A 27,407-nucleotide genomic window follows, 5' to 3' on the forward strand; every position below is an offset into this window, starting at 1 on the left:
TCAAGCTTGAGACAAATAATCCCAATGGGACTGCTACATGAAAAAAATATATACACACACAAACCCTGAGACAAAAAGTGGCCACAGCGGATTAATGTGCAAAGGTCATCCTAACTCTCAAATCCAGAAGCTGGTTATGATGTGAGGCATTTAGTACAGCAAAATGCATAGGCATTTTTTTTCAGTTAAGGTTCTTTTTGGGATCTCTAGCAGGGGGTGGCAGCAAATGCACAGGATCCTGAAAGAACACCCTTAAGGCAATTTTGTACCAGGCCCCTTTTTTAGAACAGCTGCCTAGCATTCTGCTGGAGCAAAGGTCAACAAGCCGAGTGCAATTTAAATTAAAGGGACATACACAAGTGCCTTCTTGGCAACAGCCATGCAGCCTTCTGCTAACATATTGACCCTCTACAGCTGAGTGCATCCAAGCATTGTTTCACACTGGAAACAGCCCGCTGGGCCCCATTGGCGGGATGTGCCCGATGATCCTTGTCAGACAGCAGCCTGAGGTTAGACTTATCTCCCTGTGCCAAAGGAGAAGTTGGCCCACAGCCATGTGGAGAGAGACATCCTGCTGTTTCATGACTACATGCAGGCTCCTGGATCAGCATCAAGTCCCTGTCAGATGGACAATAAAGGGATACGGAGTTATCAAAGCTGGATTCGGAGGTGAGATGATAACTTTACCTCCGCAATCATGACAACAATGACAGAGTCTTCCTTTTCCTGCTGGTTGAGCTCTGAGATCAGAGAGTTTAGGGTATCTGTAAGATAGGAATGCACCTCCCGCTTGACACTAGGGATCCCCATCACTATCGATACTGTAAATGAGCAGAACAAAAATATAGTTAAAGTTAGCTTGCTAAAAAACACACACACTTTCTCATGTCATACTTCACATCTCAAAGGAGCACAATTTCCTTTTCTACTTGTTTTTGGCAAAGTTCTCCATATATTCTGGATAATGAAGGTGGCTTGTCAAGAAGGACATCAAGAGCTTCATGGCACGTCGATCACCATTGTTCACATGGGGGGGGGGAAGACAGCAGGAAGATGGGCATAGTGCAAATGTACCAGGGGGCCAAATATGGCAATCCTGCCACTACGTTTGCACCAAACCAACCTCCCGGCCACCTTGTCCCTCCCACTCCCGGTAAGCAACAGTGACCTACATTCCAGAAAGCTAGCAAAGCAGTTCTGCACCACCCAGTAGCTGCTTCTGCTGGAGAATGAACTAATACCCTCAAACACAGTGTAGATGGATGTGTAGCAGTGGCCACCATGGCTGTCCTGGGATTGTAAGCTGGCAGAGAGTCCTCGTACACCATGTTGCTTTTGACTGAGGAAGCAGAATCTGTCCTACACTGCTAGAACAAGACTTGAGGGAATCAAAAGTAGAGATGTAACTTAAGTACCTTCTGGAGGTTTGGGTTTGTTCTAACAAAGTCTTAGCCAGATCCTCAAAAGACACTCTATACCAGGGACCCCACAATCTTTTTAGGCCAGTGGGCACACTTGCAAATCTAAGAAATTGTTGTGGGTACCATAAAATATTTCACAGAAGAAAACCTGGTGATGCACATACCTAAATGTCAAAACAACAACAACATAAAGGCAGGCAACACCCTCCTTCCAAAAGAAAGGTAACTCCTGATCAAACAACCTCATCCTAAAATAAAACAACTAAATTAAAAACATTTTGAAAATTGAGGGGGCTTTGCAGACACTAGCAGCAGTACCTGAAGGTCCCTCCTTTATGCAGTAAAGCATTGTCTCTTAAAATAATATAGCACAGGCAATATACCCCTAAGACAGTTTCTGAATGGAAGGTACACAGCACTTGTGCTCAGCCTGGGCAGGTCATCTTGCCCATCTGTGCCACAAAGTGGTGTATAATGAGATAAGCGCAGAAGGAACAGTTCATATAACTGAAAGGAGAGACTCTAGCAAAGCAAACTGCCTGCCAGACCATTTCTAGGAGCTTCCTTCAGTCTCTGCTGGCTTGTGCACACAAACAGAATGAGAAGGATGGGAAGTTCATGTGCATACATGCCCTTGGCAGGTAAAGGGAAGCTGTTTTCCATGGAAGCACCATCTCAACCGTATCAGAAGCTGGCCACACAACCGGCCGGCTTCTCAAAAATGGCCACCACAGGAAGCGGCCTAGGTATGGCAGCAGCCGTAACATATAAATCTTATGCATCCTTAGCTTGTCATTTGATAATTCCGTTAGGCTTGGGACAGGGTAGGCATGGGGGAAGAGTTGGAAGGGAAGTGGCCTAAAGAGCAACAAGAAACCCACGGCATCCACTTACCTCCGGTGCGTCCCTGTCCAACATGCACAGCTGGCTGCAGGCTGTTCTCCTTGGACAGCAAATGAGGCAAATGATGGAAGATGGTGGGGAGATGCAACACATTCTTGTTAGTGATATTCCAGAGTTTCAGTTTTGTTTCATCTGTTTGAGAAAAGAAAAGACGAACGTTCTGACATTTCCCCCAATGTTATAATGAGGAAGGGGGGAGACTGTTAAGCTTGAGGGCACGCCCACTTCATAGCACCATCTGGCCAGCTGAGATGATCACTTAACTTGGGTTAATCAGTCCAATCTTTTTCACTTGTACCCTATAATCCCATTAAGTTTAGCAGGAATTATTTAAGGCTCAAGATAGATAAGCACACACCCAAGTCGTTTGAGAGAAGAATAAAACTTAAACCAAACTGTCAGGGAACTGCCATCGGAGCCAGAGGCGGAGGGAAGGCTCCAGAGCGATGCCAGAGAGGGTCCCAGCAGGGAGAGAGGCAGCCCATCTGCTGGGGAAGGAAATCAGCGTAACACCAGGGGTGAAGGGGGGCAGATGGGGGAATCGGAGAAAAGGCTCCAGGACTCTTCACCGGAGACCAGTGGGGAGAGCATGGGTACTCCGCTGCCCACACCCTCCCTGCGCAGAAGACTTCCGCGCAGGGAGAGTAGGAGGAGACTTGGCGTCAAAGAACTTCTTTGCTGGAAGAAGTTTAAGAAACGCCCACTGACGGATTCTGCCAGCGACTGAGACAGCCACGAGTGCAAGGCTGTCCAGAGAGAAAGGGTTCAACCAGGCAACCTAGCCAGGAGTGGCGGCAATTTACGCACGAGCAACCCCCTTAGAACCATTACACAAACCTTTGGCAAAAAGGCCTAAATTTATACCTCGTATTATTGTGCTTTTACCAAATCTCAAGGACCTAATTTTGCCCCATTACTATGTACTAAATCTGTGGAGACTGAACACACTAGCGATCAGAAGTTCCAACAAGTCATTAAAAAATCACTTTGTTCAGGGTAGTAAAGTGTTGTTTAAAAGCAACTGTACTGAAACTTTTATTTTAAAAATGGTATTTATATTATACATCCATCTGGATTAAATTCATGAATTTTTATAAATAATGAGGGGGGGGGGATTCCACATTCAGCCCCTCTGAAGTGCTTATTCAATCACCACTAGGGAGCACTGAAGGCCATCTTCTGCAGGCTGCCTCTGCTACCACTGTAGCCTATGAAGGCAAGAATGGGCTTTCACTGCAGAAGGAAGCAACATTTACAAGGCTGCCCAAAGCAGGAATGATGAACCTTTGGCTCTCCAGATGTTGTCAGGCTTCGCTCCAGCTACCATAGCCAATGGTCAGGGAAGGTGGGAACTGTAATTCAACATACTTGGAGAGTCTCAGGTTCCCCATCCTTGGCCTATGGGAAGCTAGGATAATTGCAAAAGAAAGAAGCAGGCAGTCAGGCCATTTGAAAACACAACTGCACAAGTGGGTGCGAGGAATGATATTTGCGGCAATTCATAAGGGACCAGACTCATAAGCAGGCGGAGACAAGTAACTCGGTTGCCAAAGTTTAAGCGCATAGAGATTTAACATACCATGTGACAGTAGCCGGCAAGTTGAAGATTACTATGTTTTCACTGGATTTCCAACCTTTTTTTCATCCTATTCACATCACATACATAGTGAGGGTGTGATATAGGTGAAGGGAAATGTCTTAATGCCACTCACACCCGCCCTACCAATAATATTTTCAGTCTTTATATGCTCAACAAAACATCCAAATGACCTGCCCCCTGTGGAAAGGCATGCCTGTCTATCTGCTGATCTGTGTGAATGCGCACACTTCTGTGGAGAAGCTTCTTCTCTGCAGCTTCAGTGTATCATGAGCTCATCCTTGTTAAAGCCAGATTTACCAGATAAGCTGCTCCACGTCCGGTTTATATCCCTCAGGGCCTGCTTCTCAGAGATGGCTCGCTTTATCTCATCCAGGACTAGGTTCAGCTCCTTTGATCGCTTGAGGCTCTCCTGTTCTGCAGCATGCAAGCGGTCTCTTAACGCTAGGAACTCTCGCTGATAGATATCCACAACATCACCTGCAGAAAAGAGAAAATGCTGATTGTTATTATTTTGCTGAAAAAGGAAGGATTTCTGTAGTGCAGACAAATTGGTTCCATGTGGAGAGGGGGAGGCAGGGAAGAGGGAGCACCCTCCTCCTCTTACTGGTTTGGAAGGGGGGGCACACTTTTGATTCAACTAGAAGTATATTACTCAGTTCAATATGCTCATTTGGGTCCTACACACCTCTAAGCATTCGCACCTGCATTCATGGTTAATGCCTTTGGGCAGAAGTACAGATAAATTTAGAAGTAGCCAAGAGCAAAGTCACTGTTAAATGGTTTATATATAAACTGGATTCCTTCGAAAGTCACCTTGAGCTGGAAGCTTGCTATGCAATACATAGAACTGCCCATTTTGTTAGAATACCTACTAAGGAAAACAGAGGGAAGCAGCGACTGGTTTCTTCTGCTTCACTGTGATCATATATGTAGAACAGCTAAGGGAGTAATTTGTTTGAAGTAGTATGTCAGAAATTGGCTCATACACACACATTGTAAGGTGGGAGGGGGAGGTTAGCCTACTGGCATCTCCACTGAGGATTTTCAAGTGAAAACAACAGGATGAGCATGTCATTTTTTACCATTCCAAGTAAGTGGATAAATACCACAGAGATCTATATCCCCCTCCCCATCCTCTGAGTTTTGTTTGCTTATGAGTTTTCATGTGTGGGCTAATCCACTGAACTTGGAGTAAGGTTACATTAGTGGATCTGTGCCCTGCCAAGCACATCCTGGCATTTTGAATAAGACTTCAAAAAACATTTCAGAAAATAACCAATGCTAACTAGGTGTTAAGTTCATGTTTTAAGTATCCCAGGTGTTAAGTTCATGTTTTAACTATCCTGAGGAAGTGAACGCCATTTTAAAACATGCCATTTAAGGAAACAGGGAGAACCTACTGTGTCATGGAAATACTGTTCTGGCTTGCCCTTTCAGACCCAGCAATTACAGGAAACGTCACTTTGAAAAACCAAAGGGGGTGGGTTGTGTGGGGGTGGTGTGTGCACGCCTCAGGACTATATTTGAAAACAGGAATGATAAACCAGTCTTAAATTTAACCTCATCTCAAACATTCAAATGGGTATTTCACAATGCTAAGTGATGTTATTATTAATATTACTATAGCAACCAGTGTTCCCGAGACCAGCCACCAGAAAGGCACAAAAATAGCCTCTCCACACATACACAAAACATGAAGGGAAAAAAAACTCTGAATTGTTTCCCACACTCCTGATGCATTGTGTACAAACTGGAATTCCAGCAGCGACCAATTTAAAGAGAATGGAAAAGTAATAAAAGGGCTAAATTAAAATTCCAGGCCAAATGCTCTGTAATGAAGAAAAAAATGCATGAAGACTACAGAACCAGGATTCTTGCCACCATCACCTCATGGCCAGGTCAGGAGAGGCTCAAAAGTCAGATCTGCAAGGCACCTTTCTCCAGCTGTATCCGAACTGCCAGCTGCTTCCGAACAGACCTGCATGAATAATTAAGGGAAGGATACAGGACCTCAGACTGCCCCCTTAGACAGATGGCACAAGGCAGCTCTTGGGAAAACAAAATAAATGGATGGAGTGAGTATTTAATTAGCAGGCTGTTAGGCAATTCCCTGAGTGTCCTATATGTAAACCATGCTTCTGATTAGCTAGAAGTACACTGCAGGCAAAGTCAAATTCATATTATTTTCAGCAGGACATACCCAGAAGGCAGTGATGGACAAGCAGCTGCTCCCCCAGCCCTGACTTTTATCTACCAAAGGCTTCTGGCTCAGTCTCTCCCTCCCCGTCTTAAAATCAGCGATGAGTGAAGACTGCAAGATGACCCTGCTCAGATCCTGCTGGCACAGAAATCAGAGATATTGCTCCTCCACAGAATTTACACTGATGGAGCACAAGAAGGCACTTGGGCAGAAATAAAGCTGTAGCAAAGGTTGCGATTTTTCACGGCAGATGTATGCTTGGCTTGCCCATTGCCGACTCACAAACTCAACAACAGAGTCATATTTCCAAGGTATTCGTTACCTGAGTGCAACAGTACAGATACAGAACCATCAAATGGCATTTTAAATTCTGCAGAAAATCTCTTAAACCACCATTCTTGTGCTGTCTAAAGGGCAGCCTTTACATGATCCAACAATCTCTCTGTAAAGCCAAGCCCTTTCCTCCTTTGGACCCCACAAGCTGCAACAGATAACAACTGTTCAGAAGTGCCAAGGGCAAGGCTTAAGGGAACAGGCCTTTCCAGGCGCAAGATGTGAAACTGAACTCCACACTAGTTGTAGGAATGAACATGGATTCAACCTGTTCAGAGAACCAGAGTATTTTTAAGCCGACTACCAAAATAAAGGCCAAAGACACAATATGATGCAGAGACCCAGAACACAAAGTAGGGGGCAGGAACCTACACCTAGACACACGAGTAGGATTGAACAGAGTGCAAGAAGAAATGGTTCCTTGAATGCTTATGTTATTGATGGCTCTCTTGTCCCATCCCATAGGATGTGCTCAGCTCAGAGCAAGGGAGGAAAAATTGTGGCAAGTCCAGCCTTTAAGCACTGTCTAAACATACCCATGTTATAATTCTGGATCAGCCCAGTGCAGTTAAGGAAAGCAAGGTGCAACTTAACTTTTGCTTCAAAAATATTTTACATAAAACCTGGAAGATGAATAGAATTCTCTATTCAGTAGTTTAAAAAGAAGCCAACATCACAGGTACAGTAGGAGGAGAAATGTCACTGATTATTGGTCATTAATGATCTGCCTGTTTCATCAGAGAGTGGCACTGCTCATTAACCTGGAAAGATGAGGCAACATCGGAGAGATTCCCTTTCATTAGCTGGAAATTTCAAATGTGAAACTGTATCTGGTTTTAATGCTTCTGATTTGTAAGGCTCAGAGCTACTTTGCTCCCAATTTCCTGTCTCTGTCTCTCCCCAAGCCCCAAACAATTTTAGCCTGTAAAGACAGAACAGGCAATTTATAAGTAGTCCCCTAGTTGTGAAAGATGATGATGATCATTATATTTATGCATACCCCACCTTTTTCCCTGATGGGACTCAAGGTCGCTTACAGATAAAATCAAGAATCGCTTAAAACATAGAGAAAGCCATCATTAAAAACAATTAAACATTAATAGAATTAAAACCAGATACACAAATAAAACCTGTTAAATAATGAAACAGCAAGGCACCAGCCCTTTCATTAAACGCAATCAGTTCTCAAAGGCGGCTGTAAAAATCAGTTTTACAAAGGCTGTAAAAATCTGATTCAGACAATGTCTCCCCCACCTACAAAAGCCAGAAAGAAACAAAGAAATAGCTAAAATCATCATTCTAAAAGTCAGAGGCCGTCTTATGAAATACTCTTAAAAGGTAAAGGTAAAGGTACCCCTGCCCGTACGGGCCAGTCTTGACAGACTCTGGGGTTGTGCGCCCATCTCACTTAAGAGGCCAGGGGCCAGCGCTGTCTGGAGACACTTCCGGGTGACGTGGCCAGCGTGACATTGCTGCTCTGGCGAGCCAGAGCCGCACACGGAAACGCCGTTTACCTTCCCGCTGGTAAGCGGTCCCTATTTATCTACTTGCACCTGGAGGTGCTTTCGAACTGCTAGGTTGGCAGGCGCTGGGACCGAGCAGCGGGAGCGCACCCCGCCGCAGGGATTCGAACCGCCGACCTTTCGATCGGCAAGTCCTAGGCGCTGAGGCTTTAACCCACAGCGCCACCTGCGTCCCTATGAAATACTCTTAGTTTCCCCTAATCTGATTTTGAAATGTGGAGCAATCCTTAGCCTTCCTTAGGTCTCTCCCTATGAGGATATTAAAAGCATGCAAGTACTTCAGTGAAGGGCTATAGCTCGGTGGAAGGGTCCCAAATTCAATCTCTGGCATCTTCAGGTTGGGAGCTGAAAGAAGTACCAAGACCCCATGCTGTACACATGAGGAAGCAGACTAGAGACACATTAAGAGGTCAAGACTGAATCATTTGGGGTTCAGTTGTTTGCTACGTATATCACTTATAGCAGTGACAGATGCATGAAAGACAGTCTCCCACATTAACAACACACTCACCATATTGATGCCTGTCTGTTTAGTTAATACATACAAATATTTATATTTTGTTTGTTTAAGGTAAGATGACAATACTAACCAAATATATGGGGCGGGAAGCATATTTCCTAGGAAACATAATGTAAATAACAGAAAATCAGTCTCAGAGCAACTCAGAATGGGATTGTTCTGAGGCCAAATGTGGAGAAAGTTTGAGGAAATGTGTTGTTGAGCAGGATTTCAGGAATAGTTTCCAACCTGATGCTGTAAATGATATGCCAGAATACAATGCTACAACCATAAAATAAACTAGTTTGAGAAATAGTTCATACATGCCAGGTCTATGCTGGAACACATCAGGCAAAGTATTTTGCCAGCTAATGAACAAACTGTACTGACTTGAAAACCTACACTTTGGGGTCTGTGCCAAGTTTTGCAACCTGGCACATTTGCTACTCAGCTTTTACTGCCTTGAATTTCAAAGCAAACACTGACCAAAATATCTACAGCCACAGCACCACTTGGCAAATGTATTACTGCACTGAACCATTTACAAAAAAATCCGACAGAGCCTAGATGGATAGCACTTCAGTGGGATCAAGGAGAGAACCTGCCAAAGATGACAGAAATGCCCTTGAAATAAGTGCTTTAGGGTCCTGAAATCTAATAAGTGTGCCTTTCCACTTCATGTAACAACCTGAAGAGATCCCAATAATTAGCTAGTTCAGGTGCAGCTTAATGGCTACCATCAAGAAATGGCTCCTGTGAAAATACTAAGAATTTCAGCTAATTATAAAAAACTTTCTAGACTAGTATAAATATATTGAAAACTTGAAATGAAATAGGAATACATATCTGGGAAACATTTAATAAGAAACAAAAGCAGTGGCTTACAAGGGATGACCATATTTACCAAACCCACTGCCTGGTGCTATTTTTTTTAACAGAAAGACGCCAAGGGTTACCACATGTGTGTAAGATATCAGGAGCTGACAATAACAGCAGGCACCCCTTCATTTTTTTCCTTTTCTCCCCTGGACTCTCCCCTTCTTGCTGCAATTTTTTTGCACCCTTCTTCTGCCAGCTTAAAAATAAAAAAAAGCTCCCTTACAATTAGGATTTGAAAATAAGATTTGACCTTGGATAATATTTAAATGTGCATAGGGACTGCAGCCACTATAACTATATAGATTTACTCACATGGCATCTAAATAATATTTATGCTACTCTATGAATTGGTATCATCATTATCGTCACGGTATGTATCACTTGGGAAAGAGACCTGAGGCTGACAGTACCTCGCCAAAGTCCATTCAGTAGGTTCACACCTTAAGGTAACAGTGACTAGTGAGGTGAGATGGAAAGCAATAAGCAGTTGCTGAGCAACAAATGAGAGTTACCAGCAAGTGTCTGTTGGAGGCAGCTGAGTCAGGAGGCTGCTCACACTGCACTGGGCAACCATGCTGCTGGCTGAATAGCTAGTTCTCTTGGACATGTTATATTTAGAATCATAGAATTGTAGAAAGGACCATCAGCATCATCTAGTCCAGGGGTAGGCAACCTAAGGCCCGGGGGCCGGATGCGGTCCAATCGGGAATCAGCGTGTTTTTACATGAGTAGAATGTGTCCTTTTATTTAAAATGCATCTCTGGGTTATTTGTGGGGCACAGGAAATTGTTCATTTCTCCCCCTTCAAAATATAATCCAGCCCCCCACATGGTCTGGGGGACGGTGGACCGGCCCACAGTTGAAAAATGTTGCTGACCCCTGATCTAGTCCAATCCCCTGCAATGCAGGAATCTCAGCTAGCTCATACATGATAGGCGGCCATCCAATCTCTGCTTAAAAACCTCCAAGGAAGGAGAGTCCGCCACCCCTCGAGGGAGTCTGTTCTGCTTTCAAACTCCTCACTGCCAGAAAGATCTTAGTAGGAATCTCATTTCTTGCAACTTGAACACACGATGATGTACCTGAATCATCTGCAACCTGAATTATGATGACATAATCCTTATGAACTTAAAAAAAATGCAATCTGTGTCCAAATAATTCCATGAGGCTGCAACGTCATTCATAATCCAAATGGCACTTAACATGTGGCTCAGCATGCACCTTTAAAAGTTCTCATATATATCTAAATTCAAGCTTAGCCATGAGACACCCCTCCCCATTACACACCATGTTCACCCAAAGCACAGTTGAAAAGTAAATGCTGCACATCAGATTTTTTTTTAAAAATGAGAAAACGTGATGATGATGATGATGATGATGATGATAATAATAATAATAATTTTGCACATGATCATTCAGGGACCAGCTGATCCACATAGCTCAGTCTCTTGAAACGCTCATAAGACCAACACTAAAGCACCATACCATATGGTAAGGGAGGAACAGGAATCTTCCTGCAGTGAAACATCCTGTGTCTGGGGCCCAAGGCAGTTGCCAGGAGGAAGAGGCTTGCTGGAGTGCACAGCTGACAGATGCAACATTGTGATGGATAATAATCTGTGCCATCTCTGACCTGCTGTTTACAGAAATAAGGGGGTGATCTTATCACAAGTGCCTTCCAGTTTTCAGACAAGGGGATTGGAGGGGGAGAAAAAGCCCCTACGTAGCAAGATGAATGTGACTTCTTCTCTGAGAATATGTTGTTTCCATGCTGCCTTTTTGTGAAGCAAGCCTTCACAAGGCAGTTTATTTTTTACTTTTTAAGAGTAAACGCAAAAAGAGTGGAGTATGCCTGAGCTAATGTCAGAGTATGTCTGAGGCCTTTACAGCTGGTTCTAATGTTATGGTTAAGACAACAATTGGGTTGCGGTACTCATCTCTCTTTTAGGCCAAGGGAGCCGGTGTTTCTCCATGGACAGCTCTCCAGGTTGTGTGGCCAGCATGACTAAACCGCTTCTGGCACAACAGGACACCGTGACAGAAACCGGAGCGCACGGAAACGCTGTTTACCTTCCCACCACAGTGGTACCCGTTTATCTACTTGCACTGGTGTGTTTTCGAAGTGCTAGGTTGGCAGGAGCTGGGACAGAGCAACAAGAGCTCACTCCATCGCGGGGATTCGAACCGCTGACCTTCTGATCAGCAAGCCCAAGCAGCTCAGTGGTTTAGACCACAGCGCCAACTGTGTCCTGGTTCTGATATAGACCTCTCCTACCCCAAAGACTGCAAGCTGACATTTTATTGCTTCTGCACTCATGTAAAATAATCCATTTACCCAAGTTAGAATAGCAGAATGGACCTGCCCCCCCCCATAATCAGTATTTAAACCGATTACAGCTTATATTCAAAGAAGTTTAGTACAGATGTGATGCCAGCTGACTGCCTAACCCTCGGGAGGTGATCCACAGCACCACACTGGTTTATGAGCTGTTCCCCACTCCTTTTCAGTCTTGGAGCTAATGATGGCTAGTATCGTGTCTGCACAAGTGTTTTTGTAGCATCCCACTTCTAACCTGGTTTGCAAACTGTCATTTGGTGCTAACTATGATTAGCAAAATGCTGGTGCAGTTGTAACATCAATCACAGTGCACTCCAAAACTGGAAGGGTGGGGGAAATGACAATGCAAGGAGGCGGGGAGAGATGGCAAGGAGTTGGTGCAAGCTCAGGGATGTCTATTCAGCTTTTCCCAACCTGGTGTCACCCATATGTTTTGGGTGATTAGTTTATATATTTTCATAATCCGCTAAGGGTTTTTCTTGCAATCAAGTGGTATAACATTTTTGTGAAATAAATAAAATAAATACCGTACTCCCACCATACCTGACCATTGGCTATGCTTGCTGGAGCTGATGGGAGTTGTAGTCCAACAACACCAGGCTGGAGAAGGCTAACCTAAGCCATGGGTTCCCAAATTGTGGTCCATGAGCTTCATACAGGTGGTCCACAGCATGTATGGAAAAAGCAATGAAAAATCCTACAGCATCTAGCACAGCAGACTACAACTGCTACAACAGTCAGGAAAACCATTAACTGCTCCACCAGGACCCTTAGGAATTTAAAGTCGTCTGTGGGGTTGGGGGAAGTTTGGCAACCACCAGCCTAAGCAATTGCCTGACAGCTTTAGGCCTTCACTAGGCCAATATTAGGAAAGCAGATCCACACAGTTTAAGGCTCTCCTTTCTTTTACTGTGGATTTTTGCTCTAAGCCCCCACCCACCCCCATCGGCAGAGCTACTTCATTAACAGACTAATTATTCAAGGCGTGAGGCACAAATAAAAGCTTTCTAAGCATTTTCTCTGTTCTGTACAAAACAGGAGTTTTGTTTTTGTTTCTATGTTCTCATTTGATTGGGGAATAAAACATGCTGGGAATAAACAACAGAACATATTATGGGGGAAGGGGGGGCAGATAATCAACATCTAAAAATAACATAATAGAAAGGATGGATTCCTAAGTTAATGAATGCCTGTTGGTTACCAAAAAGGAGAACATAAGCAATTCTGTATGTTGCAATGGTAATAGTCCTATTTTAAACAGTAAGTGTTCAGCATGACTCACTGCAATTGCTAAAAGAGTGGAGTTGTGAATCTGATGAGCACCCAGTGCTACTTCGGGCTGGAGGTGAAGGAAGGTGTGTAGCATCTAATTAAGCATTCCAGAGATATATAAGAGATGGTTAAACCCAATGAACTATAGTTAACCAACACCATAGGAAAAGTCTTTTCATAAAGACATATGAGAAACGGCAAGGTTTAAATCCCACTTTCTACACAAATTTCAAATTAGAGCAAAGTTTTAAAATGAGGAGCTGACATTTGTGACTTAAGTCTCACTTCTCAGCTGCTCCTTAACTAAGGTAAAATTAACATTCTTGCTAATCTTCTATTTAAAAGCTACTGTACAGATCAGAAAGCATTTTTATTTTTGCAAACTACTGCACACCACTTGGCATCCTGCAGACTAATGAATTCACCAGACAACCATTAAAAATAGAAGGAAGGTTTTCAAAGGAGCAAAAATTCTTCCCTTTGCAACTTATCTATCATTGCGATTTCCCACGAGCAAAAAGTGCAATTCAATCATTTCAAAAAATCTCTTAATCAACATACACTAGAAAGTATTAAACAGATATAATTCCTCCTCACACAAAAAAATATTTCAGTACTGGTATATACTTTCAGATTAATAATTCAGTGCCATCTGAATTCTTGGTAATGCAGAGGTAAATTTAAAAGTTCAGTAATTATACTGATCCTACCAATCAGTTACAGCATCTAAGATACTTGAGTCTTCCGAGCAGTTTCAAATTAGCCAGAAAGAGAAAACATAAAGATTTGTAATTAGCATTCTTTGGCATACAGGTACAATCATAACCAACAAAATTCATAGACAAGTTTGCAAGTTTATATTTTCTCTTATTTCCATAGCCATTCCAATCTTGATGGGCAGTAAATTATGCCTTATTCTGAGTTTATAAGTGATGCTAGAAGCAACTTGCACACAGTATGGAAATGCTTCTGTAGCAAAACACCATAATTATTCCACAACAAAGCAAAGTTGGCCAGTGTCAGACAGAGGTGGAGCTAGCTGCTCTGGCACCCAGAGTGGCACACATGCAGTGCACCCAGGAACAGGGCTAGCCATCTGCTGGGGCGGGGCGAGCATCCCAGGGGGGCAGCCTGGTGATGTCACCCCCCTCAGGGATGATACCCGGGGTGGACCGCACCCACCACATACCCCTTCCTCCACCAGTGGTGTCAGGAAGTCATAAAGGATGATATCAGATCCCGTATATCTGTACATTGACCACTAATAATAAAACATATGTTGTATATATTTTTCCATATTTATTATGCTATTTTTGTGATATACAAATGACATGAGAAAACTTGGGATACTTGTTTGTATACTATTATTCTTGTTAAATAAACCCAATCAATCAATCAATCATTTTTTATTAAGGATTTTCTTAGGTTACAAAAGTACGTGCACTGTCTCTATTTTCAGGTTGTAGAATCTTTTCCACAGATCAGTTTCATTTGATGTGAAACATAAATGTTGCATGTAGCATAAGGTTGGGGTAGAAGAGTGGTGCGGAGAGAGAAGGGGTGGTAAACTTGCATTCTTTTACTTAGGGCATGTGTGAGGTTTTTTGTGTCAGTGTCACTTGGGTAGGTTCTCTTTCTATTCATTTATTAGTTTTCATGGGCAGTGAGAGAATGTTGAGCGGGGAGCTCAGGGCACGCTTGGTTGCCTTTAGTTGACTGCAGTGAGATGTGTTTTTGTGTGAGAGGAGGGGGAGGGGTTGTTGGGCCAAGCTAGCCATATTGATTCTTTGCTGTCAGTGGATTCTTGTTGTTGTCTTGTCCGGCTTTGTGTGTAAGAAAGGGGAGCCACACCAGGGTGAAGGCTTCCTCCTTTATTTGTCTCTGTGTCAGTTTCAGTCTGTTGGTTAGCTTTTCTAGTAATGCTGTTTCACGTACAATTTGGTACCAGTGGTCCAGGTTCACTCTTGACAGGTCTCTCCAGTGTCTAGCTACAGTGCTTCTGGTTGCTGAGAGTAGGCGGGTTATAAGCTCTTTATAGTGTGAGTGAGTGACTTCGAGAATATTCAATAGAGCCACTTCTGGGGTGCCTTGTTATTTTGCGTATTTCTTGTAGGACTGCCGTCCAAAAGGGTTGGATTTGGGGGAAATCCCACTACACGTGGAGCTACATGCCTGTGGAGGTGCAGCCTCTCCAACACCAATCAGTGCCAATTTCCATGGTGTTAGGTGCTATCTATAAGTAAGATTCAAAGAGAGTTCCCTACATTTGGCTGAGATGGATTTAAAGGGAAGTTTAGACCACATTTTAGTCCATTGGGTAGGATTTATTTCGTAGCCTATGTCATGCTCCCATTGTTTTTTTGAATGTGTTGAGGGGGGTTGTGGGATTACGGAGTAGCATTTTGTATATTGTGAATGCCATCCCCTTGCTGTGTCCCTCTGCTGCCAGGAAAAGGTTTTCAAAGGTGGTCAAGAGCCTAGTGGCTGCTGTTTTTACTGCTGGGTTGTTTAGGAAGACGTGTAGTTGGTGGTGTGTTAGCTAGGGTATTTGGGTGTCCCCTAGTTTGTCTTGTATTTCTTGTGTTGATATGGGTTTGTTATTTTCATAGAAGTGTGTTAGGCGGTATAGGCTTGCCAAGTTTTTATTTGGAAGTTTTGGGCTGCATGATGGAATAGTGGGTGATGAGCCAGGGGGGTCTGTGGGGATCGGTTTGGGGACAGTTTGCCTACTTTCTCCTTCCATGCTTTAAGCATGGACTGTGCAAACCTGCTTGGTATAAACTGCTCTTGAAGCCAACTGGAAGAATACGGTTGGTGCATGATCAAGAAATGATATTTGGGATACAAAACACAGTTTAAAATTTTACATTTTACAGTACCCGAAAATCTCAAAATTTGCTTGCACAGAAAAACATTTGGCCCAAACAGTCGACCCAGTACCGTCATAAGAAGCTGCTAAAATCCCTAAAGAGCTTTTATGCTTCACTGAGATTTGGCCAATCCACTAGGTGCAGCTACTCCCCCCCCCCCCAGCTTCAGATGGTCTTTGTGGGCAACTATGCACTGCATGCATAATTGACTGGTAGCTTTTAGTTTTCAGCTGGCAAGCATCTGTTAGTTATGTTACCATCACCAGCATGTAATTGCATTTCCCCCTTTGTTCCTCTATGAACAGTATCCTGTACTTTGTGTTCTGTTTTGTTAAGCCCATAAATCCTGCTTTCACTGTATTTTGTCGCCTGTGACAATCATGCAAAAAAGCCCTGTTTCCATGTCCCAGTATAAGATGGTGAACTATTAGGAGCTTGTCTCAAAACAAGTCGTCATATTTCTCTGCTTCACTGCAGAATGGCCACAAGAGGAGCTTTCCTTGCTTACACAAATCCTGTTTAAACTCCAGTGAATTTGCAACATGAGTCAACATGAGTATAGTGCCCATATCAGTGGAAGTAATAGTACCTTGGTCAGACCCCCACCTGGAGTTCTGTGGCCAGCTCTGGGCACCACAATTTGAAAAGAATATTGACAAGCTGGAACATGCTCAGAGGAGGGTGACCAAGATGGTGAAGGGTGTGGAAACCAAGCCATATGAGGAACTGTTGAGGGAGTTGGATATCTGGAGAAGAAAAAGGCTGGGAGGTGGCATGATAGCCACCTTCAAATATCTGAAGGGCTGTCATGTGAAAAATGAAGCAAGCTTTTCTACTGCTCCAGAGAGTAGGAACTGAACCCATGGATCCAAATTACAGGAAAATGAGATCCTGACGAAACATTAGGAAGAACTTTCTGACAGTAAGACCAGTTTGACAGTGGAATAGACTACCTCAGAAGGTGATAATTCTGTAAAAATAAATAAATAACTGCAATATATAAAGGTCACCAATATTGACAAATAATCCCATCTATACAAATACAAATTATTTTACAATTTACAGGTTTTAAGCTAGCAAGCTTTTATCATGTAAAAATGTGCGACTGAAGCACAGAAAATGAATGAAACTGGCCAATATAATTTTTCACCAATAAGATCACAGTAGATGCCACAGCCAACTTTAAAAGATTGTTTTGCCAGAATCTGAATATATCCAAGGAGGAAAGAAACCAAGTTTCTTGTACAACTATGGATTTATTCTATGGGAACATCTGTCTCATCAGACACATATGCCTCTGGCTAGAATTCAGTAGCGCAAGTAACTGCAGAGCCACCATCTCAGGGCCATTTCACACAAGGCAAAAGTTGTTATACTTTCTGATTGGTGAAGACACTTCTATTCTGGAAGGCTTTTGCCAGCTAAATGCCTGGTGTTTTATTCAGAGGTTGTGTTTTATCGGCAGTCCCTGCCTTTGTTGTATTTTTATTGTATTTTTTATCTAAATGTATCTTTTAAACATGATATTGTGATTTTTAATTGTTGATAGCCCCCTCAGTAATACATAGGCAGTAGAAGGGCAAGAGATAAGATTGTGTGTGTGTGTGTGTGTGTGTGTACACAAACACGCACATATACGCATGCTGATATTGCTTTTGTGTAGGAAGTTATACATTCCCTGTCACATACAATTAGCACACAAAGGGTTTTCTGCTGTTTGCACTGAAGTGAGAGAGACGTGTGCTCATTATACTGACAGCATGCATATAAATTTCCTATATAACAGCAAAAGTCATGTAGGAAATCAGACAGTCTCATTAGGTGAAGCACTCCTTCATCTGAACAAAGAGCACTCCTAACTGATTACAATGGTCTTTTCAAAACTTGCATCAATATTGACTGCAGCTGTGTGTGTTTATAAAACACATTTTTTAAAAAACTAGACTTTTAAATAACATTTCTCATATCATTTGTGCTTTCAGATTCTATGTTAAAAATGAAATAAACTTTCATATGGAAGTAGAATTAAGTTAACACTGAGGGTAGAATTAAGGTAACACTTTCCTTTTTCTCAAATATTTGGCACTTTCTGCTCCCCAAAAAGAACTCAGTAAAGTTATGCAATGTTAAGGTTTCAATAAATGAGTCATTTTTTAGTCCTTGGGCATTTGGAGAAGCATTTGAAAAAGCTTCTTCAAAAGCTCAATATCAAGATTAGAGGAATCAAAGTTCAAATGCTCTGAAGGTCAAATTTGAGGGGTTTGGGGGGATGGAGGGTACTGCACAACAGCAAGGGTTGACCCTGCTCTTCCTTTACCCCACTTTACATATTTCATCAGGACAAATAACTGAAGTTACGGTATATAGCAAAACAAAAAAACTGATCAAGCTGATAGGTGCCAACACCTTTTAAGCTGTAGCTGTCTGAGCCAACCAAATCTGTTAAATAGCTTACAAGAGTAACTTTATGTTACAGAATAAGAAAAAAAAAACCCCACACATAATCTAGAGAACCACAAAATTAGCTACACATGCCCACGTGGCTTTGAATCTGTATTTCTTAAAATCAGAAAAAACAGGACTTTTATCTCGATTCCTTAAAAAGCAGCTCTGTTAGTGTAGCAAGCTGCTTTTGAAACTCAGGAAAGCCTTAAAAGCACATGAATGTTTGCTGTCCAAATAAAACAGAATAAAAACCCCTCTAGTTGTACACAAGGACACACCTAAAAGAAGTAGCTCCCTGGAACGTGGCCAAGATAATAAAAGTCTTAGTAATTTGGAGTGATTAACTTTTCTGCACCAATAAGTCCAGGGACATAATGTCTCTGTGGTGCTTAGAGTTTGCAAATCAATAAATGAGCTCCATTATGATTTCTGATTCTTCCTTTGTTCAGGATATTTTATTGGCAAGAGTAAGAAATATAGCCATTTGCGTTAATTCTGAGTCTAAATATGTACCAAGTGGGCATGCAAATTCTTACCCACATCATCAGCATTAAGAGCTTCTGCAAATCTGTGTAATACCCAGTAGCATTGTGGAAATGGATTTTACAAGGGGTGGGGGAAGACAAGAGAGAAGAACAGTTGGAAGGGATTATAAACAAGCATGAAAGCAGGCCTTCTAATAAAAACGAACTCTATGGAAATTAACAAGAGCAAGAGGAAATAATGGCATGGGTGCAGTAAATTCGGGCTCTCATTACCAATCAAACCTAGAGGAGCTGAATGCATTTCTGCCTCTTCTTCACTTTGCTTTCGTTAATAGGTCAACTCAAATAGGCCAACTCACAGAATTTCTGTGAACATTTGCTATTAGTTTCATGAGAGGGAAACTTTCCACTTACAGATTAATCATAGATAGGAAAATGTGTTGAAGTCATTGTGCAATAAGATTCCTTTGCAGCAAAGGAAAAAGCTTCTTGGCAGCACTACAGTGGGGTAACTACTGTAACCCACATGCTATAATAAGGATTTCCAATATATATATAGAAGGCTGCAAGGAGCCTTGGGGATATGTTAACAGGTAGTGTTGGAGGCAGTGCAGCAAGAGATTGTTTGGAAGGGAACAACTCCCTAAGCAAAACCAGCAGGAAAGTCCCAAAAGCAGTCTGAAGCTGCAAGGATTGTTTCATCTCCCCACTTTCAAGAGAACACCTGTTTCCTCATGGGAGTAAATCACTGAAAACTTGCAGAACTTAAATGCACTAAATAAATAGGTTGCACTAGTACCAAAGCAGTGTCAGCCCCCCCCCCCCCACTGCTTCTTGCCCGCCTGCTGTGAACACTAACTTCCAAAATGCAAACCTGCTTCACAAACCAAAAACCTCAACTGGTATTTCAGCCTCCAGCCAAACAAGAACATGATGTCTCAAAATATGGTCTTTAAAACAAAACACCGCCATCAGAGTTTTAATGGCCACTGCCTCCACCCCAACCTCAAATCAGACCACAAAACCTAAGGGAGGAGGCATTAAATGGAAGAGCCAGTGTGTCAGTATTTAAGGTTTTTAAGTAGAGAGAACTATTTTAAATTATTTGGCCTAAGTGTTGTATGTTTAGAAACCAAAGACAGCATGAAAGTGTTTCTGGGTGGAGTGGGGCATTAATGTGGCATTCATTTTGGGAACTAAGGAAGCTTCTGCAACACATCTGATGCTCACACTCCATGCACTTAAGCCTTCCCTTCTTTCCTGTCCATCCACTTGGCAAATCGAAATGGCTGAGGAATTTGGAGACCAAAGGCATTTCAGGATTGGGGGAGAAGAGACGAAAAGGCAGCTTCCTAAACTTGCAATTATGAGCTTCAATGCCCAAATCAGAGTGCAGACAGCTGTAGACAGATGCTAACAGCTCAGGTAACATATGTATGATATTGCTCCCATTTAGTCATGGATTTGCATTTCTGTGCCATCCAAAATACTGAGACACTGTGCTACCTTTCCATAGCCTAGGATGGCAGTATGTGCTCATTTCAGCATTGTGATCAGCTCAGCTATGTGAACCCCAACCCTGTCCTCTTCCTTACAATTTGCTACTTGCAAGTCAGAGACTTTAGAGCAAGGACATCAAAGGGATGGGCATCTCTATGTGTCTCTCACAATGAACCTGATGCTGGAGCCAGACTTGTTTCCCTCATAAAGGAGAGTCAACAGATGAAAGGATGGTGTTTCCTTACTTTTCCTTACCCACCAATGCTTCCCTACAAATGCACCCTGGGTTTCTGTATTGATCAATAGCTAGGCTCCAAGACCAGAATTAAGTCCAGCTGGGGAAATGTCTAATGGGTGGATTTACAATAGATAATTGACAGGAATAGAAGAGGTTAAGCACCACTATCTCTGCTAACCCTCCTTTGCAAATGAGTCCCTACATTTCAGCAAATGCAGATTGGGGAAATTGTGTTTCGTCAGGATGGAGCCCAACACTGAGTCAAGCTAAATGTGCGTCAGCAGAAAAGTAAATATAATTTATTCATATTGGGGGTTTTTTAAGTTGAAGACTGCAGAAAGTGCTGTTCTGGTGAAGTTCCTTAAGCCTTTCATCCCATCTCTGATCTTCAAAACAGCCCAGGAAGCTAGTAATTAGCAAAAACAAGCAAAATCATACAAAATATTGATCACAGATGTCCAGTCTCTTTTAGACCACTTCAGACATGTTATAGGATTTGGGAGCTGGGGTGGATTATGCCTATGAGTCCCCAACAAATCTGTGTTATTGTATCTGGAAGACTGTCATCTGTAGTAGAAGGAACCATGGAACTTGTCAAATCATTCTCTTTATTAAGGTAATAGGTCGCACAATATGCCGCACAATCGAACGTGTTTTTGTATTCTCTGTCACTCGATGTTTTAAATCCCCCGTTACTTTTGTTATCCTCATTTTCTCAAAGTATTCCCCCAGGACGACATCCACTTTTATCTCCCCACCCCCATTTTATGTTGTTATTTCTATGTATATTATGCTATGGCCGTATGGCTAATGCAATAAAATCGATTGATTGACTGGGGGCCCAATGTAGGCCTTTCAGGACCGGTGTTTTGTGATCTCGGCAGCTGCCCCTAGTCATAAAATTTTATAAAATAAAGGTAATAGGTCTGGCCATGTCTCTTAGGCATTATGTCTAAAGAGCTGGTGAAGAACAGATGTGTTGCCACAGAGGCAACTGGCTGGTGATGCTCTTTCAGAAATGGGTAAACCTCCTCTAAACCTGGCAGAATATGCATCATCCTAGGGGTGGAAGAACCAGTTGTATCTTTGTTTTAAATCAAGTGGAAAAGTGGTACTTCCCTACAAGCTTGGCTCTCTACACTGATTACATGCAAATTCAATATAGTATGCTGCTAGTGGATTATATGCTGCTGTGCCACAATGTTTGCCAATCACCTAGAATAAAACCCAAGTCAATATTGGGGAAGGTAGTTCACTAGTATAAAGGTACTATAATTTGCAGTCAAGGTTACAGAAAGCAGCATGACAAGTCAAAGAATTATGCACAAGCAGCTTCTGTCATCGATGCTTTAGATGCATTGCAGGGGGTTGGACTAGATGAACCTGGGGTCCCTTCCAACCCTAAGATTCTATGATTCTAGAAGAACAAATAGTCTTCTTCACTTTTAACAATAACAACTCCTGTATAGAAGTTTATGCCCCGCAACTTTTAGCTCCCACCCCCTTGTTCTTATAAAAACTAAATCTAGGCAAAACTAGTTATTTGTGTTCCCAATCAGTTTCCCCTGCAAATCTGACAGCGCTGCCTGGAATGAATCTGTTTTACTCTTTTGAATTAATAGTTTCTGTAGGCTTTCTGCATACACATACAGAAAAGCAACCAAAAACAATGTCATTAAGAAAAGGGGAGTGGCAGACAAAAAATGCTGTTAGAACTACAGAGATGGGAAGAGCCCTCACTGAACATGAAGCCGATAGTGTTGTCTTCCAAGTATCAGATGCATGGTGCCAGTTCACTGGTAAGTCCCTACCAGAGGTATCCACTCACAGTGCCAGGCCACAAACATCTGCAAAGTTGTACTTGTGAGTAGTGCAAAGGCAAGGTAAATAGAAACAACAAATAAATCCTGCAAAACACCTGAAATTCACATGGTGTACCTCTGCCAACTGAAGGTTTTTCTGCAACCTATAACTATCTCTTTATGTACCTTAATCCCTCTATGTTTTACAAAGCCACAATAATAAGCTTGTTTACCATAACCTTGGAGTGAACTGAAAGTTAACAGAGGCTTTCAAGTAACAGCTGTCCAACAGGACAGCTACCACAAAGCAAGCTGCATCTAAAATCAATAGCCTTGTTGCAGGAGATCTAGTTGGCTATAAAGAGTCCTTGCTGTCAAAGTGCCTCAGCAAAACCTTGCCACAACCAGACACTAATGCCTCCCTCTAGGGAGTCCTATAAGCTTTTATCATTCCTCTGAGGATAGCCCCCCATTTGCTTTCCCCAGAGGCCTTGTGTTGTTTCTGCTGACCATGATATTCACCACACAGCTTCTTCTAATCCAGTAAATGTCATCTCTATTTCAGATATAGAATGAATCCTAACCAAACAGCACACTAAAAATATGTCTAAAAGACACAGACATCTGGGTGCTGCAACTGACCAGCCTATGCAGGTGTTGTGGTGATTTCAGGGTACCACAATTAGGTGCATTTCCCCATCCCTGCTTTCAGTAAATACAAGAAAAGCAAGCAAGCAAGCAAGCAAGCAAGCAAGCAAACAAACAAACCACCCTGATGCTGCCAAATTGCATAAGGTAATCAAAACAATGCTTTAGAAAGAGGGTTTTTATTAAAAGTTGCCTAAAACAGAAGATGGATTCTGGGTCTCAAAACAGGTGGCAAGTTTAGCACAATGGGCTGTTTCCAATTAAGTTCAACAAAGTAAAGCCATTAAAATTAATGGACCTAAGTTAATCATATCCATCCATTTCAATAAGTCTGCTCTGAGTAGGTTTATCACTGGATACAACCCACAGCTCCTTTATAAGGGTCACATTTATTTGGATTGTTGTTGTTTAGTCGTTTAGTCGTGTCCGACTCTTCGTGACCCCATGGACCAGAGAACGCCAGGCACTCCTGTCCTCCACTGCCCCCCGCAGCTTGGTCAGACTCATGCTGGTAACCTCGAAAACACTATCCAACCATCTCGTCCTCTGTCGCCCCCTTCTCCTTGTGCCCTCCATCTTTCCCAACATCAGGGTCTTCTCCAGGGAGTCTTCTCTTCTCATGAGGTGGCCAAAGTACTGGAGCCTCAGCTTCACAATCTGTCCTTCCAGTGAGCACTCAGGGCTGATTTCCTTCAGAATGGAGAGGTTTGATCTTCTTGCAGTCCATGGGACTCTCAAGAGTCTCCTCCAGCACCATAATTCAAAAGCATCAATTCTTCGGCGATCAGCCTTCTTTATGGTCCAGCTCTCACTTCCATACATCACTACTGGGAAAACCATAGCTTTAACTATACGGACCTTTGTTGGCAAGGTGATGTCTCTACTTCTCAAGATGCTGTCTAGGCCTGTCATTGCCCTTCTCCCAAGAAGCAGGCGTCTTTTAATTTCGTGGCTGCTGTCACCATCTGCAGTGATCATGGAGCCCAAGAAAGTAAAATCTCTCACTGCCTCCATTTCTTCCCCTTCTATTTGCCAGGAGGTGATGGGACCAGTAGCCATGATCTTCGTTTTTTGAGCTTCAGACCATATTTTGCACTCTCCTCTTTCACCCTCAATAAAAGGTTCTTTAATTCCTCCTCACTTTCTGCCATCAAGGTTGTGTCATCTGCATATCTGAGGTTGTTGATATTTCTTCCGGCAATCTTAATTCCGGCTAGGGATTCATCCAGCCCAACCTTTCGCATGATGAATTCTGCATATAAGTTAAATAAGCAGGGAGACAAAATGCAGCCTTGTCGTACTCCTTTCCCAATTTTGAACCAGTCAGTTGTTCCATATCCAGTTCTAACTGTAGCTTCTTGTCCCACATAGAGATTTCTCAGGAGACAGATGAGGTGATCAGGCACTCCCATTTCTTTAAGAACTTGCCATAGTTTGCCATGGTCGACACAGTCAAAGGCTTTTGCATAGTCAATGAAGCAGAAGTAAATGTCTTTCTGGAACTCTCTAGCTTTCTCCATAATACAGCGCATGTTTGCAATTTGGTCTCTGGTTCCTCTGCCTCTTCTAAATCCAGCTTGCACTTCTGGGAGTTCTCGGTCCACATATTGCTTGAGCCTTCCTTGTAGAATTTTAAGCATAACCTTGCTAGCGTGAGAAATTAGTGCAATTGTGCGATAGTTGGAGCATTCTTTGGCACTGCCCTTCTTTGGGATTGGGATGTAGACTGATCTTCTCCAATCTTCTGGCCACTGCTGAGTTTTCCAAACTTGCTGGCATATTGAGTGTAGCACCTTAACAGCATCATCTTTTAAAATTTTAAATAGTTCAGCTGGAATACCATCACTTCCACTGGCCTTGTTATTTGCAGTGCTTTCTAAGGCCCATTTGACTTCACTCTCCAGGATGTCTGGCTCAAGGTCAGCAACCACACTACCTGGGGTATAATTTATTTCGATAAGATACATTAAAAGGTTTTGCTTTGTTCTGCAGATAAAGTGAGAGAGCAAGGCCAAACCTATGACAGATCTAGAAGCAAAAGCAACAACAGGAACAATAACCCGCCCATCTCCCAGCTCATAGCCATGCAATCCATTCCCTTTGAATCTTAGGTATCTTATTTTTTTTAAAGATATTTATTGAAGTTTCCATTAAAACACAAAAACACACAAACATACGCAGACAAAATACAAGTATAATTTCAATCCTTTTTTCCCCTTAAACCTTATTTCCCCGACCTCCTCTCACCTCCCTCTTCTGTATTATAATTTCATTACTATCCGCTCAACAAGTTCTTATCTTATTTCTCAACCTTAACCTAATAATTTTATTAAATCATGCTATTATTTTCATTTTCTTCTTTCTTTCATTCCTCAATTTATTTTTAAAACCTTATATCTATTTAATTTAAAAAACCCAATTTTAACTTTATCTTAAACCTTTTTCCTAAAGTCGACCCAAATTTCCCTTCCACGATTTTTCCACATTCCATAAAAGTTGCAAAAAAAAAAGAAAATAAATAAACATATAAACAAAATCTAAACACATTATATTTTAACAGCCTTTGGATTCCCAAATCCCACCCTCCCTTTCCCGGTTTTGATCCCCAAACCAATGTCCATCAATGCGTTCATTTCTCTCTTTTTTTTAATAAATATTTATTGAGATTTTTTAAATACAAAATGCAAAAATAATAAACAATATGACATGTATCATAACATATTTTCAAAGCTTCTTTGGACTCCCTCACGTCTCCCGCTCCCACTTACATCATTGTAAACTTTTTCCAGCAATTTATCATCTTGTTTACATTCTTAAGTCTCGTTCATTTAATTTAGTCTAATAATTCTCCAAAAGGTTTATATTTTCCTCAATCTCACTTATCATCCAGATTACGTCTAATTTAGTGGTGCTCAATTATTTATGGTCTGGCATCCTTCTTAACATTCAACCAAATTACAGTATTTTTGTAAATAAATCCTAAATTTCTTCCAGTCTTCTTCAACCCTCTCCTCTCCCAGGTCTCGGATTCTGCCGGTCATCTCAGCCAATTCCATATAGTCTATCAGTTGCATCTGCCATTCTTCCAGTGTGGGTAGATCTCGAGTTTTCCAGTGCTTGGCGATGAGTATCCTTGCTGCTGTTGTTGCATACAGGAAAAAAGTTCTGTCCTTCTTTATCACCCTCTGGCCGACAATACCCAGGAGAAAGGCCTCCGGTTTCTTGGGGAAAGTATACTTAAATACCTTTTTCAACTCATTATATATCATTTCCCAGAAGGCCTTCACTCTAGGGCACGTCCACCAGAGGTGAAAGAATGTTCCTTCATTCCCTTTACATTTCCAGCATTTGTTATCAGACAAATGGTATATTTTGGCAAGTTTAGCTGGGGTCATGTACCATCTATATATCATTTTCATTACATTTTCCTTCAAAGCATTACATGCAGTGAAGTTCAACCCAGTGGTCCACAACCTTTCCCAGTCCTCGAACATAATATTATACCCAATGTCCTGTGCCCACTTTATCATAGCCGATTTAACCATTTCATCTTGTGTGTTCCATTTTAACAGCAAGTTATACATTCTTGAAAGTACCTTAGTCTTAGGTTCTAGCAGTTCTGATTCCAATTTCGATTTCTCCACCTGGAACCCTAACTTTTTGTCATTTTTGAAAACTTCTTTAATCTGAGCGTAGTGTAACCAGTCTCGCACTTTATCCTTCATTTTCTCCAAACTCTGCAATTTCCAATTGTCTCCATCTTTTTCTAAAATTTCCCAATATTTTGGCCATTTGGCCTCCATATTGGGTCTTTTTCGGGCCTTAGCTTCCAGAGGTGATAGCCACCTTGGAGTTTTGTTTTCCAATAAGTCTTTATATTTTGTCCAGACATTGAACACTGCTTTTCTGACAATATGGTTTTTAAAGGCCTTATTGATTTTAACCTTATCATACCATAAGTATGCATGCCAACCAAAAGCATTGTTAAAACCTTCCAAATCCAATGCATCAGTGTCTTCGAGAAGTAGCCAATCTTTTAGCCAGCAGAAAGCTGCGGCCTCATAATACAACTTTAAGTCCGGCAGGGCAAAGCCCCCTCTCTCTTTCGCGTCGGTTAATATCTTAAACTTAATTCTGGGCTTTTTGCCCTGCCAGACAAACTTAGAGATATCTCTCTGCCACTTCCGGAAGCACTCCGTCTTGTCCACAATCTGTAGTGTTTGAAACAAAAACAACATTTTTGGCAATACATTCATCTTAATAGCAGCAATTCGGCCTAACAAAGAAAGTTTCAATTTTGTCCAACTATCTAAGTCTCTCTTAATTTCTGACCAACATTTTTCATAATTATCCTTAAATAGACTCAGATTTTTTGCTGTTATGTTTACCCCTAGGTACTTTACTTTTTTAACCACATTTAATTCTGTCTTTCTCTGAAACCGTTCTGACTC

The 27,407-nt window shown here is 42.0% G+C and overlaps 1 protein-coding gene across 1 annotated transcript in view; it reads right to left on the minus strand.

Moving 5' to 3' along the window:
* Positions 1-27,407, minus strand: part of MGAT4B (alpha-1,3-mannosyl-glycoprotein 4-beta-N-acetylglucosaminyltransferase B) — an 82,746-nt gene that overhangs the window by 25,803 nt on the left and 29,536 nt on the right. Inside the window, exons 2-4 of the mRNA XM_079966486.1 lie at positions 4,222-4,401; positions 2,316-2,456; positions 688-821 (exon numbers count right to left, since the gene is read on the minus strand). Coding sequence (XP_079822612.1) covers positions 688-821; positions 2,316-2,456; positions 4,222-4,401 — 455 coding nt within the window. The remainder of the gene's footprint in view (positions 1-687; positions 822-2,315; positions 2,457-4,221; positions 4,402-27,407) is intronic.

Source organism: Podarcis cretensis (assembly GCF_951804945.1).
Source record: "Podarcis cretensis genome assembly, chromosome: 2".
Lineage (NCBI taxonomy): Eukaryota > Metazoa > Chordata > Lepidosauria > Squamata > Lacertidae > Podarcis > Podarcis cretensis.